The 14,783-nt window shown below is 38.7% G+C and overlaps 2 protein-coding genes across 2 annotated transcripts in view; one reads left to right on the top strand and one right to left on the bottom strand.

Moving 5' to 3' along the window:
- The window catches only part of Zc3h6 (zinc finger CCCH-type containing 6), a 56,739-nt gene extending 43,877 nt beyond the window's left edge, over positions 1–12,862 (bottom strand). Inside the window, exon 1 of the mRNA XM_031371860.1 lies at positions 12,733–12,862. Within this exon, the coding sequence (XP_031227720.1) occupies positions 12,733–12,764 (32 nt within the window). The 5' untranslated portion in view covers positions 12,765–12,862. The remainder of the gene's footprint in view (positions 1–12,732) is intronic.
- On the top strand, positions 12,841–13,929 carry LOC116090906. Its single transcript, XM_031371859.1, has one exon. It carries the CDS (start codon positions 13,130–13,132, stop codon positions 13,475–13,477), a length of 348 nt encoding a protein of 115 aa, XP_031227719.1. The 5' UTR covers positions 12,841–13,129; the 3' UTR covers positions 13,478–13,929.
- Positions 13,930–14,783: the final 854 nt, after the last annotated feature.

The following is a 14,783-nucleotide window of genomic DNA, read 5'->3' as shown; positions in this document are numbered from 1 at the left end:
TGCCATTTATAAAGTCTTATTAAACAAACTATAAAATGTGCAAATAAATTACAGTTAAAATTTAAGATGAGGCTAAGCAAGCTTACTTTATGTTGAGGCTAAGGGCTAGGATTAACTATCTGGTCCTGGTTGTATAGACTTGTAGTCCTAGTTACTTGGGAGGCTAAGGTAGGAGTTTTGCAAATTCAGTGGTCTCAGAACTAGAGTTAACCCAAGAATGGCTTCATTAAGGTAATAAAACCAAACCCCCTACCTTATTTATTTATTTTTTTTAAGAAGAGTTTTTCTGTGTAACCAACCACTCTGACTGTCCTGGACCTTGCTCAATTTGTAGACCACGCTGTTCAAACTCACGGAGATCAAGGTAATGTACCACAATGCCTGGCCATTTTTTTTTTTAATTATGTTGAACAGTTTTATTTTTAGAATATTTTTTAAAGATTTGTTAGTTTTGAGTGTGTGTACATATGAGTGTAGGTGCCCAAAGAAGCCAGATGTCAGATCCCCTAGAACTAGAGCTACAGGCCATTGTGAACTGCCGTATGGGTGCAGGAAACAAACTTGGGCCTTCTGGAGGAGCAGCCAGTGCTCCTCATAGCTGTTGAATCATCTCTCTAGCCCATTTTAGAGTAATTTTTTTAATGGTTGAAAACATAACCCAGTAGTAGAACACTTTTATGGCATGACAGGTTCAACCACCAGTACCACGAGAGAAATTTACAACAAATATGAGAAAAAAAACTCAACTAAGTTTAGCTGCCAATTTAGCCCTTAGCTTCAGAAAACAAGGTAAAAGCTGTTTGACCGTTTAATATGTGTGTTTACTCAGTACCTTCTCAAGTAGGGATACAACAGAAAACAAGATAGTTTTTCCCTTCTGGAAGTTCTCTCTCTCTCTCTCTCTCTCTCTCTCTCTCTCTCTCTCTCTCTCTCTCTCTCTCTGTGTGTGTGTGTGTATGTGTGTGTGTAGTATGCATACTCATGTGTGTTGGTGAGTCTTCTTCCATGACTTATTTCCTTAAATACTGAGGCAAGGTATGACCTGAATTCAAAGCTTGCCAGATTCAGTTAATCTTGATTAGTTGGTTTGCTCTAAGGACTTTCTCTGCCTCTGCCTCTTAAGCACAGCTATTACATGCAGGTGGCTAGCTCCACTGGGCATTTTCTTGGATGCTGGGGATCACAACAATGGTCCTCATCTTACAGGGCAATCACTTTACCCAGCCTTCCTCATGAAGTTTTTAATCTGGGTGAGACAAGCAATTTAAAAAAAAATTACACAATAAATAAAACTACCCAAATACATGGCAGAGTTAAAGCAACTATGAGAATAGCCTCTTCACAGGATAAAGCCATATGTCAGAGCAGTCTAGGTGACACAGCCTGAGAGAGAGCCACAGGAAGGGATCTCTGCAGACAAAAAGTAAGCAAAACTTCTGTGTAAAGCATGCAATACACTACAGAACTGAAGCCAGCTTAGTGTCACTGAGTCACTATGTTATATACAATCCTCAAGTTATTTCAGTGTTTGTCAGGAAATGGAGGCCTCCAAGGCAGAATACTTGGTCTGCTGATAATAAAGGGCTGAGTTATAGGATCCTATGGAGTTGTCTTTATTTATTTACATTTGTTGTAATTTCTCTGAAATATATATTTCACATATATATGAATAGAATATTCATATATATTTCATATATATGAATAGAATATTCATATATATTTCATATATATGAATAGAATATTCATATATATTTCATATATATATGAATAGAATATTCATATATATTTCATATATATATGAATAGAATATTCATATATATTTCATATATATATGAATAGAATGTATTATGTCAGCAGAAACTATAAATCTAAGTGCAAGGATTCTAACAAGAAATTTCCCTTATTTCCCTCCTGAAAATAATAATGAAAAATTATCTGGTACAGGTAAAGCCCAATGAAGCTGAGACAGACCAAGTTCAGAGTCTGAACCTGAACATATTCTATTCTATATAACCAGCATCAGTCTGTCTAAATGACTATATTCCCAGAGTCTCCCCAAAGTAACAAAACTTAAGATGGAGTGTTCATGAGGATATAAGGATGCTTACAAAGACACAAAGTAACTAAAAGAGATAAAAGGACCTTCAGTAAAACAGGGAGGCAAGGAACACAGTTCATTCAAATGTGTTTTCAAAAACTGGCTTCTGGATAACCAAGTATTTATTAATGCCAAATTCCCTGACCCATTTCATTTTCCAAGAAAGTACAGGGGACATACTGCTGTACCATTATCCTAGGAAAGTATATTTTTATTTTACAAGGTTTTATTTGTATTTACTCTGGAATACTCTGGTGTTCATGTCAGAATGGGGTATAACACACATGTATGCACATGGGTGTGAAGGCCACAAGACAACCTTCAATGTCATTCCTCGGATACCATCTACTTTTTCGAGACAGGGTCTCATTGGTCACCAAGTAGGCTAGGCTGACTAGTAAGCTAACCCCGTCTCTATTTCCCAGCACTAGGATTACAAAGATGCTATTGCATTCATTCTGTTCCCAGTGTTCCCTGTCCCCTTATCTCTGTGTTCTTTTATTGTTTTGTTTTTTGTTTTTAAAGACCTATGTAATCCTAGCTGGCCTGGAACTTGCTATATTGCTTAGGTTAGCCTCAAATGCATAGCAATCCTCTTGCCTTGCTTGGTTCTGAGATTGGTTTTGTGTCACCACCTAGCAACCCTTTAAATATATACTTGAACTTACATCGCAAACACAATGAGGAAGTTGGAGGGAAATGCTTCTGTGCCTTTATTCTAGGAAATTGTGTTTTTATTCTTCAAAGTTACACTCCTCCTAGAGGTTTCGTTTGTTTGGTTTTGTTTTTTTTGAGACAGAGTTTCTGTATAGCCTTGGTTCTCCTAGAACTCTCTACGTAGACCAGACTAGCCTCAAACTCGGAGAGATCTACTGTCTCTCCCTCCTGAGTACTGGGATTAAGGTGTGAGCCACTACCACCCAGACTTAACTATTTCTGTAATAACCAAAACCAGGGTAGTATGTGAATAAATCGAAATTGTTAATTACCTTGCTAACTTCTTTGAGACTTAATAGTTTTGTATATTTTTTAGTATTTTTATATTAAACTAAATTAAATACAAACTAAATATCTAATGAAACTAGATTTAACTTATTTTCATTCTTCATTTGACTCTGTTCTTTTAGACTCTCTCGTACAAACTGAAAAAGGTAGAAATCCACAGAAAATTTCCATAAAATAATTTTCCCTACATTTTCACACAGCAATTCTCCAGAAATCTTTGTTGGATGGCTTTAACAATGAACCAGAGTAGACTGTCAAGTACAAACAAACCGGAGAGCCATTAGTTCTATAAGTATTCAATACCTCAGTCTGCCATCTGATGCTGGATTAATTGTAAATCTGAGGTACTAAGACCATAGGATTTGAAGGATGATAGCAATCCCTTTTTGTTTAAGAAAATGTTCTAAGCTGGAGAGATGGCTCAGTGGGTAAGAGCATTGACTACTCTTCTGAAGGTCCTGAGTTCAAATTCTAGCAACCACATGGTGGCTCCTAGCCATCCATAATGAGAGCTGACGCCCTCTTCTGGAGTGTCTGAGGACAGCTGCAGTGTACTTACATATAATAATAATAAGTAAATAAATCTTTTTAAAAAAAAGAAAAAAGAAAATGTTCTACTTTATATTTTAGCTTAAGTTTTCAATTAAAATTTACTTTTTTCTAATTCTGCTTTGGTCAAGGAATTTCTGCTATTCCTCCAAGTGACATGATCAAAAACTGCCTGATCATTTGCTTACCATTTTAATTGATCAGTATAGTAAGGTAAATATAAACATGCATGACATTTAGATTTGCTGTTAATATCTGAATATTCCAAATTAAGAAGTTGTTTGAGGTACAAGTTAGAATGAAAATCTTATTTACTGAAATTTTATCAATTAGATTAAATATAAATGTACATTAATGAATGTAGAAAACATTATAAGCAATGTTTATGAAAGCTATTCTGTATAAAAAGAAATTAACCACTAGATAATGAGTTTACCACCTCAAAATTTTATAAGGAAAACTTCTAAAGTTTTGTTTATCACAACTGTTTATGTTTTGTATTTTTGGGTATATACATATACGAGACCAGGTTATAAGAAACAGGTTCTAACTGAGTAGTAGTAGCACAAGCCTTTAATCCCAGCATTCAGATGGCTGAAGAAGGTGGATCTCTGGGTCTAGGCCAGCCAGGTCTACAGAGTGAGTTTCAGGACAGCCTGGATTACACAGAGAACCTGTTATAAAAACAAACAAACAAACAAACAAACAAACAAACAATAAAACAAAAGAAACAAGTTCTTCCAACTGTCTGGTGTCCTACTATCTCAAATAAAAATGACCCTAGTGTATGCATTAAAAACAACCTTTAGGCTAATTTAGCAATCAGCAGTGCTGAAAAAAAATATCCTTCCTGTACTATAATGACTTACTTTTAATGAGGAGTGGAAGTGGTCCTACCTTTTCAGAAATGCTGCAGTTACCTACAGGAAGGCAATGGCTTTGGTCCCTGCTTCGGCTGACTGCTGTTTTCTACACTTTGTCATTCAAAAAAAATAAAGAGGCATTTGGTGCAATATAAGTACAACCAAACTACAAAAGTGTTTCTTATGACAATAGAGCATTCATTTGTGCTAGACTTGCTTACACAAAATAAAAATTTAAGTAGATTTATATATTTTAAGGATATAGCAAGTCACAACCTAGAACTCAGTCCCACACAGAAGTGCAAATGTTCCCAGACATTTCTCAACGGCCTGTAGGGATTAAAACTTAAGCATAAGGGGAATTAAAACTTGTTATGCGCTGGGCGATGGTGGCGCACGCCTTTAATCCCAGCACTTGGGAGGCAGAGGCAGGCGGATTTCTGAGTTCCAGGACAGCCAGGGCTACAGAGAAACCCTTTCTCGAAAAACCAAAAAAAACAAAACAAAAACAAAAACAAAAACAAACAAAAAACAAACAAACAAAACAAACAAAAAAACCAACTTGTTATGAATTTTCAATTCCCATAAGAAGCTGAAACTTTCATACAATAGCAGAATTTCTATTTTCTATAGCTAAAAATGCAGCTCTGCCGGCTGTACTTAATTGATTTGACTTTCTTTAAAATGCATTATGAAGATAATTAGTCTGATTAACTGGAAGTTTTACTATTTTACTATTTAGATGAAGATATGATTAAAGAGGAATTTATAAACAATTACAACAGAACTATCTATAATTCAATAATTTCATATATGATACCAGAGTAATCATAATTTTAAAACAGTGGAAAAGGTAGTGAAATCAAATGCCACAGACAGATCATGCTTTCCAGTCAGTCATACAGACTCCACTCCTAAACTCTGAAATGAAGTGAAATATGCATTATAAATGATGATTCATATAAAACTTTGAGGATCATTAGAATTCAAATCTAGGTTGTTTTGCATCAACTTTATAGGGAAAAAAAGCTGTGCTGTGGTTTTATGGTATATTTGTTTTTCTTCTTTTTTGGTTTTTCCAGACAGGGTTTCTCTGGATAGCCCTGGCTGTCCTGGAACTCACTCTGTAGACCAAGCTGGCCTCAAACTCAGAAATCTACCTGCCTCTGCCTCCGAAGTGCTAGGATTAAAGGTGTGCGCCACCACCATCTAGCTTATGGTATGTTTCTAAAGATAATTTTCTTAAGACTTTAAAAACTACATGGAAAAATGAAAGTCATTTATTTTTCACTCAAAATATACACATGATCAATGAAAGTTTAAGTATTAAAACAGTATCAGTATCTCTAGGATTAATGTTAAGCCAGAACATTAAAAAAAGAAAGCATATAAAAAGTCAGTTATAGAAGCCTGTTCTGCCAAGAGTAAATACTGTTTTTGTCAAAGTCATGTAATTATGATAATCTTGGTTGATATGTATTCACACCAGTAATGTCTCCCAGAACCCAACCATCCCCCAATGTACCTGTGTGTGTATGGGTTTAGAATAAGAATATCAAAAAAAAAAAAAAAAAAAAAAAAAAAAAAAAAAAAAAGAAAAAAGAAAAAGAAAAAGAAAAAGAAAGAGAAACCAACCATAAAACCAAAATAGTAAACCATAACTGATTAATAAGTTGGACCAAGTTAAAAATGAGAACTAAATTTAAGATATTAGCATGCATTGCAAAGAATTGCTCTTAGGAGAAGGAGGGCCTGTCAACACTGACAGCAATGAAAAGGAACTGCAATGGCAAATGTGGGCAGTGCCATACACCTTGGAGGAAGGATATTCCTTATGCAAGTGTGTAAAATGGCAGGTACATGATGGAGATGTGAGTACCACTTCATTAGAGATTAATGCCACTAAACTGTCAGTCACAGAACTAATCCTCTTGCCCTAATATCACACCCTCATTCATCGGGTAACTTTTTATTAAGTTTTCTGAGTAGCACTCTATATGGTAACATACTCTCTGATGCAAACATCTAGTCTTCACGGGGATAAACTGATATTCTTATGTATACATTCCCCTGATGATGTGGTAAAAGTGCAGGCTCTGTAGTTAGATTACTGAGGTTCCTGCTGATTTGCTTATTTAGTGCTTTGGAACTTTAAATCTTCATATTTGCCAGCCAGGGCTACACAAAGAAACACTATCTTCAGAAACCAAAACCAAAACAAACAACAACATAACCCTTCATATTTGCTTTCTCATCTTTAAAAAGGGAGACTAGTAATTAGACCTTTTTCTTGGATTGTTGTGAGATTAAATGATTCATATGAAGCAATTAAAAGACTAGTTTTTGGCTGGGCAATGGTGGTGCACGCCTTTAATGCCAGCACTTAGGAGGCAGAGACAAACAGATTTCTGAGGTCGAGGCCAGCCTGTCTCAAAAAGCCAAAAAAAAAAAAAAAGGACTAGTTTTCACACAGTAAGTGATTAGTGTTATTGACAATGTTGGCATTTCTTTTTTTGGCTATTTCAAAACAAGCTGGGTATTAACTCTGTAGTAGAGTACATACCTAGCATGTTGTTTTTAATCTTTGATACATGGGAAAAAATTATCTAATCAAACAAACATGCAAACTTTCAGGCTGAAGGCCACCAGTTTACAGCACCTTTTAATTCTGGACTAGAAGGTTTTAATTTAGAATAATGTATATCAAAGGACATTTTGGAACCTCTTTCTTTCCTTCAGGGCTGTGATCTTCCATCTTCACATCCTTGAAAGGTTTTTTTTCCTCCTTTGGTTTTTAAAAACTGTGTTCTTTTCTCCACAGTCTACAACACTTATATCTCAGTTGATCTTAATCATTTCAACTAACATCTCAGCTATCTCTAATTCTACCAAGAATTAACTAAGAAGTAACTCATGACTCTTGCTTTGTGTCTGCATCATTGCCGGTGATCCAGTCTTTACTAGATGTCTATCCTAGCTCTGGGCTCGCTCTTTCTTATGCTCTGTTTTCAACCACCAGATAATGTTACTTAGTCCCATCATATCCTAACACAGATATATCACCTATTACTGCAGGAGTAGCTTTTTCCTCTTTCCCATAGCAAGATCGTAGTCTTCCTCTGTCCAAATACCACAGTGCTTCCCAAATCACTGAAGAGGAAAATTCAAGGTCCTTACAATGTTTTGAGGGCTCTAGACAGCATCAAAGGATGCACTTCTCTTGCTGCCTCCCTTACTTGCCAACCCCTCTAGCCACACTGCTTCCACTTCCTCCTTCTTCCCTTAATCCTACCAAGTTTATGAGTCCTGGTTTTTTTACCCATCATTCCCGTCTGGAAAGCTTTTTCACACACACACACACACACACACACACACACACAAAATGGTTCTGAACTCCTCTCCTCTTTCAGAATTTTGACAAATATTCCTTTTTAAGTAAGTGGTTACCTAATAACCCTGCTGAAATAGAAACATCCCACAGAACTCACCTCATTCTCCAATGCTTATCTAATATTTAACGTTTTTATGTTATTTCTCTCCAAAGAAAATATTAGTAATGTTTTATTGCTGCATACTCCACGTGTAGACCAGTAATTATTAAATATTACATTCATAATGTTTATTCAAAAGCACTTTCCTATAGCTTGCTTTTTTCTAGCCCTCAGGTAGTATACCAACAATATGCAGCTGATCACTACTATCCTAATTAAAAATGTTGATGTGGTCTCCATATCCCATTAGGGATGGGTCTGGCCCTAAGTTTATTCAAGATTTTCCCTCATTTTTCAAAATAGTTTCTCAGTGTCTGTGCATTAACACCTTCATCATGTCTGAACCTACTGTGTCACTTCATTGCCCTGTACTTTCTCCACATACTCCTCTGACAGTACTTGGCCAAACTCTGGGGCAGTCTCTGGTCAAGTTTTCAGCCCAACAGGAGATTCGGAAACTTGTTAAACCACTACCCTTCTGGCTAGCTGGAGTCTTGTTATTGCTTTAGAGGAAAAAAGCTAAAAGGGAGAGAAAAGATGAAATTGTTCATAAAGAACAAAGAATAACCTCCAACTCAAGGAAAATATCCATATGTCCTATCAAGAAACAAACAAACAAACAAATCTTAAGGTCTTATACTAGGATAATGTTAAAATCTTTTCCTCCAGTGCAGGCCCTGAGTAACTTTTTACCATTAACGTATTTTAGAAAACTCTCATAGTTACTAGGGTTCTGCTTATCTTTCCACTCTGCTGTAGAAGTGTCTAAGGCAGGAACTAGTATTCAACCTTCAGCAAGGACTTGCAGGATTGGGAGGATAGCTCAAAGATAGAGCTCTTGTCTAGCATGCATGAGGCCATAGGTTTTATATCACGCTTCATAACAAACTTGTTTTAACTGGGTTAACATCCAGCTGAAGGATAAAGTTAAATGGGTGAAGTTAGGCCTGAAAGAAGCAGGGATGGAGAGATGGTTCAGTGGTTAAGTGGTTAACTGATCTTTCAAAGGCCCTGGGTTCAATTCCCAGCAACCACATCGTGGCTCACAACCATCTGTAATGGGATCTGATGCCCCCTTCTGTTGTGTCTGAAGACAGCTACAGTGTACACATATACATAAAAGAATCTTTAGAAAAGTGAATGAAAGAGAACTGAGTGAAAAGGGGGATTATACCTTTAACTTTCTTCAATTCTTTCTGCTTTATTTATGTTTAGAAAGTAGACTCCAGATTTATGCACAAGAACTCAACATTCTACATATGTATGAGTTTATAGGTATTATTATATTAATAACACCTTATAAAAGAATTTTTTTGTTCTAAGCATGAAATATTAAAGGAAAGTACACCAACTGGTTAGTTTTATTTGTTTGGGGGGATTGTTTGCTGTTTTTGAGACAGTGTCTCACTATATAGCTCAGGTTGGTCTTATATTCATGCCAGTGTTCCTTCTTTCAGTGTCTAGAGTGCTGGAATTATAGATGTGCACCAACACCACCTGACTCCCAATTAGACATTTTCAGAAGGTGATTTTTTACACACACACACACACACACACACACACACACACATATATACACATACATACACACACATATATATATATATATATACACATATATATGTATATATATTTCAAAATATAGTAAACAAATTTACACAAAGCACTCACCATATAAAACAAGTACAGAAAATAATTTTAAAGCACTTACACATTTTATGAATTTCATTTACATTTAGAATTTCTCCCTTCTGTAAATTCTATTTTAATTTGTACAAAGTCAAAGCAGTTATAAATGAAATTTCACTATTTTCCTGAATGTATATTTTAGTTTTCAAAAGTGCTTGAAACTAATCTTTGTGAAAATACCTAGACTATGCAAAATTGTATATACTTTTCATATAATTCATATAAACTTGTATTATACTATAAAAGTTATAATGTAGAAGCAGGGAATACTTGAGGAATCCATAGATTATTTTCTCCCAAGTTTCTTTGGAATCAACTAGAAACCTATAAAAATACAGGTAACCACAAACCTACTTACAAATTTCTATGAGTTGTTCTTCATTTTGTATCAAAACAGGTCTGATTAGATACGACTGAGAAACATTTACCTACATAACTACACGGGGAGTTTATAAAATGTATGGGCCCCAATCACATCAGTGGAATGCCCTGCACGTAAGCACTGCAGGGCAGACTGAAAACCACTACTTTGGTAAGGTTTAAACACCTCTGCTATTCACTAAGAAACTCAAGATCACAAAGCTAACTGGTTACAGTCCTACAGCTAGGGCCATTCTGTAGACCCCCTGCTCTGTGGGTTTTCTTTCTTCTTTCCTTTAGCCCAGGCTCAAATAGCAATTCTCCTTGGCCTCCAGAGTGTTGGAATTATACGTATAATTCACCACATACAGATAGTGCAGTTTCTTGATGTAGTTCTTTTCACATAAGTGGATATATGTGTGTGTATATATATACATACATATATATATATATATATATATATATATATATATATATATATATATATGAATGATTCACAGCACCACTTAACACTGGATACGTTAAAACTGAGCTAACTTGAGATACTTTTGGGTCTAATTTAAAACAAAACTATTGCTACTTATCATTTGCTCTTCCTACTAAACTGTTAATCTATATCCTTTAAACTGAAGTTTCATTTTAACTTTCTAAGTCAGCATTTTAAAACTTCAAATTCTACTTTTTTAAAAAACCAGGGTTTTGCTGTGTAGGGCAGGCAGACATGAACATGCCACCTTCCTGTCTCAGCCTGAGTGTTGGATTACAGGAATGTACTTACTACCACACTTTGCCTCAAATTCTTTTAAAAGTCTGATAGCAGCCAGGCATGGAAGTGCACATCTTTAGTCCAACACCCTGTAGTCAGAGACAGGCAGATCTTTTTGAGTCTAAGACAGACTGGCCTACATCAAGTTCTAGGCCAGCTAAGGCTAATGAGATCACATTTCAAAGGGGAAGAGAGGTAATAAAAAACTATGATACCGTTGTTCTTTAGAAGCTTTTTTTTTTTTTTTCTTGGTTTTCCGAGACAGGGTTTCTCTGTGTAGCTCTGGCTGTCCTGGAACTCACTCTGTAGACCAGGCTGGCCTTGAACTCAGAAATCTGCCTGCCTCTGCCTCCCAAGTGCTGGGATTAAAGGTGTGTGCCACCACAGCAAGGCTAAAAGCATTTTTTGATTTCTAAACTTGATGACATGTTCTTTATTATGTAAAATACATATTTCTACATATTCAAATTACACTATCCACTAACAAATGAGAATAGATCCTTTCATATTAATGAATTTTAAGTACATTAACAAGTCACTGGCTTATAAACAGACTTCTCAACATTATTAGTTAATTCTAGGAAATTCACTTTTAAAATTTTTTTAAAAGGGTAATATTGGGCTATGAGTGTAGCCAAGTGTTAGAATACTTGCCTATCACACAAGAGTCCTTAGGTCCATTTGACAGCACTTAAACCACAAAGGTATTATTTTTTTAAAAAATCATTAAAAATGTCAAGTACAAGTTTCTGCACTTATATAAGAGTACATTTTACTATCTAGACCTTGGTACATGCTTGACTGATGTCTTCCCAGAGAATTATTATTAATTTTTGAATGTTAGGATTTTTTTAAATCCCTTTCAAGGTTGCCATATATTTTGGGATTTCAAATTTCAATGATTTTTTTGTTGTTTTTTTGTTTTGCTTCTGTATTTAGGGAAGGAAGGTGTGTGCAATGCTTTATCAAAAGCTATGACTTTACTCAGGAATTCTTAAGTCTTATAGGCCACCCTAGAACACAATGTATCTCTGAGACTATGCAAAAAGCAATGTGAGGATGTCCATTTTCAAGTTAATATTCTAAGTAGGAAATAGATGAGTGAGATTTTGCACCAGGAGTATTAATAAAGTCCTCCTCTGACCCCTTTAAAAATTTGGTTATCAACGTAAATTTGAAGTTTAAAACTTAAGAGTATATTCTGTAAATGCCACCAAATCACTGAGTGGCGCTAAGAACGTGCCTCTCAGAGCACAACAAAATTAAAAACGGAAAATTTGAACCTCAAACTAAATAATCAAATGATATTTAGCATCTAGGAAATCAGGTAAAGCTAAAAATCTGCAGTCTACTTGTGTTAACGTATTTGATTTGAAAACTGCCATTTCACTTTCCTGGGGGGCGGGGGGGGGGGAAGGGTTATACGACTGCGGCAGACACATGGCCTGGGAGTGGGGGATGGGAGGAGGGAAAGAGGCTTCCCCCTCCCCGCCCCCCTAAAAACTAAACATGTTTATTTCCAGAGGTGGACTCGGGTAGGAGGCAAACATCCACAAGGCCTATTACTGAGCCATCGGGGCCGGTCACTGGCCTGGCGGGGCGGACGCCGCAGCCGCCCGCGCGCGTGGCGCAGACGACTGAGCCGGGCCAGGGGCGGGGGGCTCGCACGTGCCCGGCGGGGGCGGGGCGGCGAGCGGCGGCGGCGACCCCGGCTCCGGGAGGCGGGCGCGGCCGGTTCGGCCTCCCCCGCGGCCGGCAGCCAGCTGCGGTGGACGGAGGTGCGCGTCGCGGAACCGATGGAGCCACACAGAGACGTCTAAGTCATGCAGGAGGCGCCCGGCCCCGGCCCGCTCCCGCCGCCCCGACCCCTCCTCTCATCCGACAGAAAGACAGACAAGAAGGGTTCCCGACCTGTCGTGCCCTGCATGTTCAGAGTCTGTCATGTTTGGTCAAGAACGGGGCGGGGCTGGAGGGCAGGTCTGGAGGCCGGCGGCGGCGGCGGTGGGGCGCGGGGAGGACCCCTGCGCCGCCTGCGGGCACCTGTTCCCAGCCGCCGCCGACAGGTGACGAAGTGGTAAAAACTCACGGTTACTAGTGAGCGACACAGACACAGACTTTCCAGTCTATTAACAACCACGCCAGAGAGATGGGGCTCTAACTGCAAAGACTGGGCAACGGCCCCGCGCTGCCGGCGCTGCCGCTCTAGTCTGTATTCGCCGCCGGAGGCTGAGGCGTGGGAGCCGGCGGGCGGCGGGCGGCGACGCGGGGATTTGGACAGTGGCCGTAACGGTGATTTCTCCTCACCAACATGGCGGCACCCGAAACAGGCGGCACAGAAAATGGCGCCGGCCGCAACACCTCAACGGGGACTAAAGGGCAAGTGAGATTCCTCCGCGAACCGCGGCCCTCTCCCGGCCTGCCGGGGCTGAGCGCATTGGCCATTGGAGGAAACTGCCCGTCAATCACCTCCATGGGCGGGCTTTTAAGACGCTCGCTGCCGCAGCGGAGGCAGCCATCTGATGGCCTGGAGGCCGGGGGTGCGGGCCGGTGGCGCTTGGAGTTATCTCGGGCGGGGCAGGTCACCCCGCCGGGCCTGCTATGTCGGCTGGGTCCTCTGTGCCCATTTCTCCATGTTCCTGCGAGACTCATCGTCTAAGGCTTTGGAGTTCCGGACCCGTCACACTTGTCCCCCTCCACCCCGCCACTGTTACTGCGCGACAAAGAAAAGAACTCGGGATTGGTGGTTATCTTTGTTAAAAAAAAGAAAAAGAAAACCTTTCTTTGTGGCCGAAAGAACTCGGAATCATCCTTAAGCCCTTAAAACTAGTGTCTCCGTAGTGTAAGGAAGACTGCTTGGCATGCAACTTTTTCTGATACTAAATTCACCCTGTCATTTACTTGACTAAAAATAGGTATTGAGGTAATTAAAATATGATCTTATGTCTGTTAGCAGTTTAGATGTGGAATGTATTCGAGTATTTCATAAGGACAAGACTGCATTTCTCCGTATATTCATAACCTTCAGAAATAATCTTGAAATGATGAGTAATGTATACTTAGTTCTGAAGGAACGTTAATTGCCTTTTTATTAAAATGAGCTTAAGTGCCCAATTAAATTAACCGTTTTACTAAGAACAGCGAAAGGCTTTTGAGGTGTAACAGCTGCTCTTCACAACTGTATTTTCTGCTTAGACATTAAAATAGGGACTTAGGATTTTAATTTGATTTTCTTTTAAAAAGAAAATCTTTGAACTGGCACACATTTGAGTATTTGTTGTTTTCAAATTCGTTTGAAAGTTTAAATGCACACCAAAATAACTTCTGAGCATTAGCTTACTCAGAAAAACAACTTTTGAAATGTTGCCTCCAAAAAAAAAAAAAAAAAGGAAAAAAAGAAAAGAAAAAAGAAATGTTGCCTCCAGACAAAATTAAGATACTGACACACTTGGAAGGTCTCATTGTTGGCTGTTTAGGCCAACTCAAGCAGCACGGAGAGGATTCCCTGTGGTGTATTCTATTCTATTTGTAAACTTTGTATACTTTATAAACCCTCAAGGCAGCAGGTCTCAGTCAGCTGAGCTCAAAGCAGCCAGGCCCCGCCCCCCAGACGTCTCTAGCAGCCCTAAAGTAGCCTAAGGGCTACTACAGTCATTTGGAACCTGAGACGTGAGTGGCCAAGCACTGGCTGCCCTACAAGAAAAAAAAAAAAAAAAAAAAAAATCAAAATCCTGGGCTGGCAAGATGGCTCAGCGGATAAGAGCACTGACTGCTCTTCCGAAGGTCCTGAGTTCGGATCCCAGCAACCATATGGTGGTTCGCAACCACCCATAATGAGATCTGACGCCCTCTTCTGCTGGTGCGTTTGAAGACAGCTACATTGTATTGGGCCAGAGCGAGTGGGATGGAGCGAACGAGTTCAATTCCCAGCAGCCACATGATGGCCCACGGCCATCTGTACAACT

This window comes from Mastomys coucha, unplaced genomic scaffold (genome assembly GCF_008632895.1).
Source record: "Mastomys coucha isolate ucsf_1 unplaced genomic scaffold, UCSF_Mcou_1 pScaffold15, whole genome shotgun sequence".
NCBI classification, from domain to species: Eukaryota; Metazoa; Chordata; class Mammalia; order Rodentia; family Muridae; genus Mastomys; species Mastomys coucha.
This window is presented reverse-complemented; position numbering and strand designations above follow the sequence as displayed.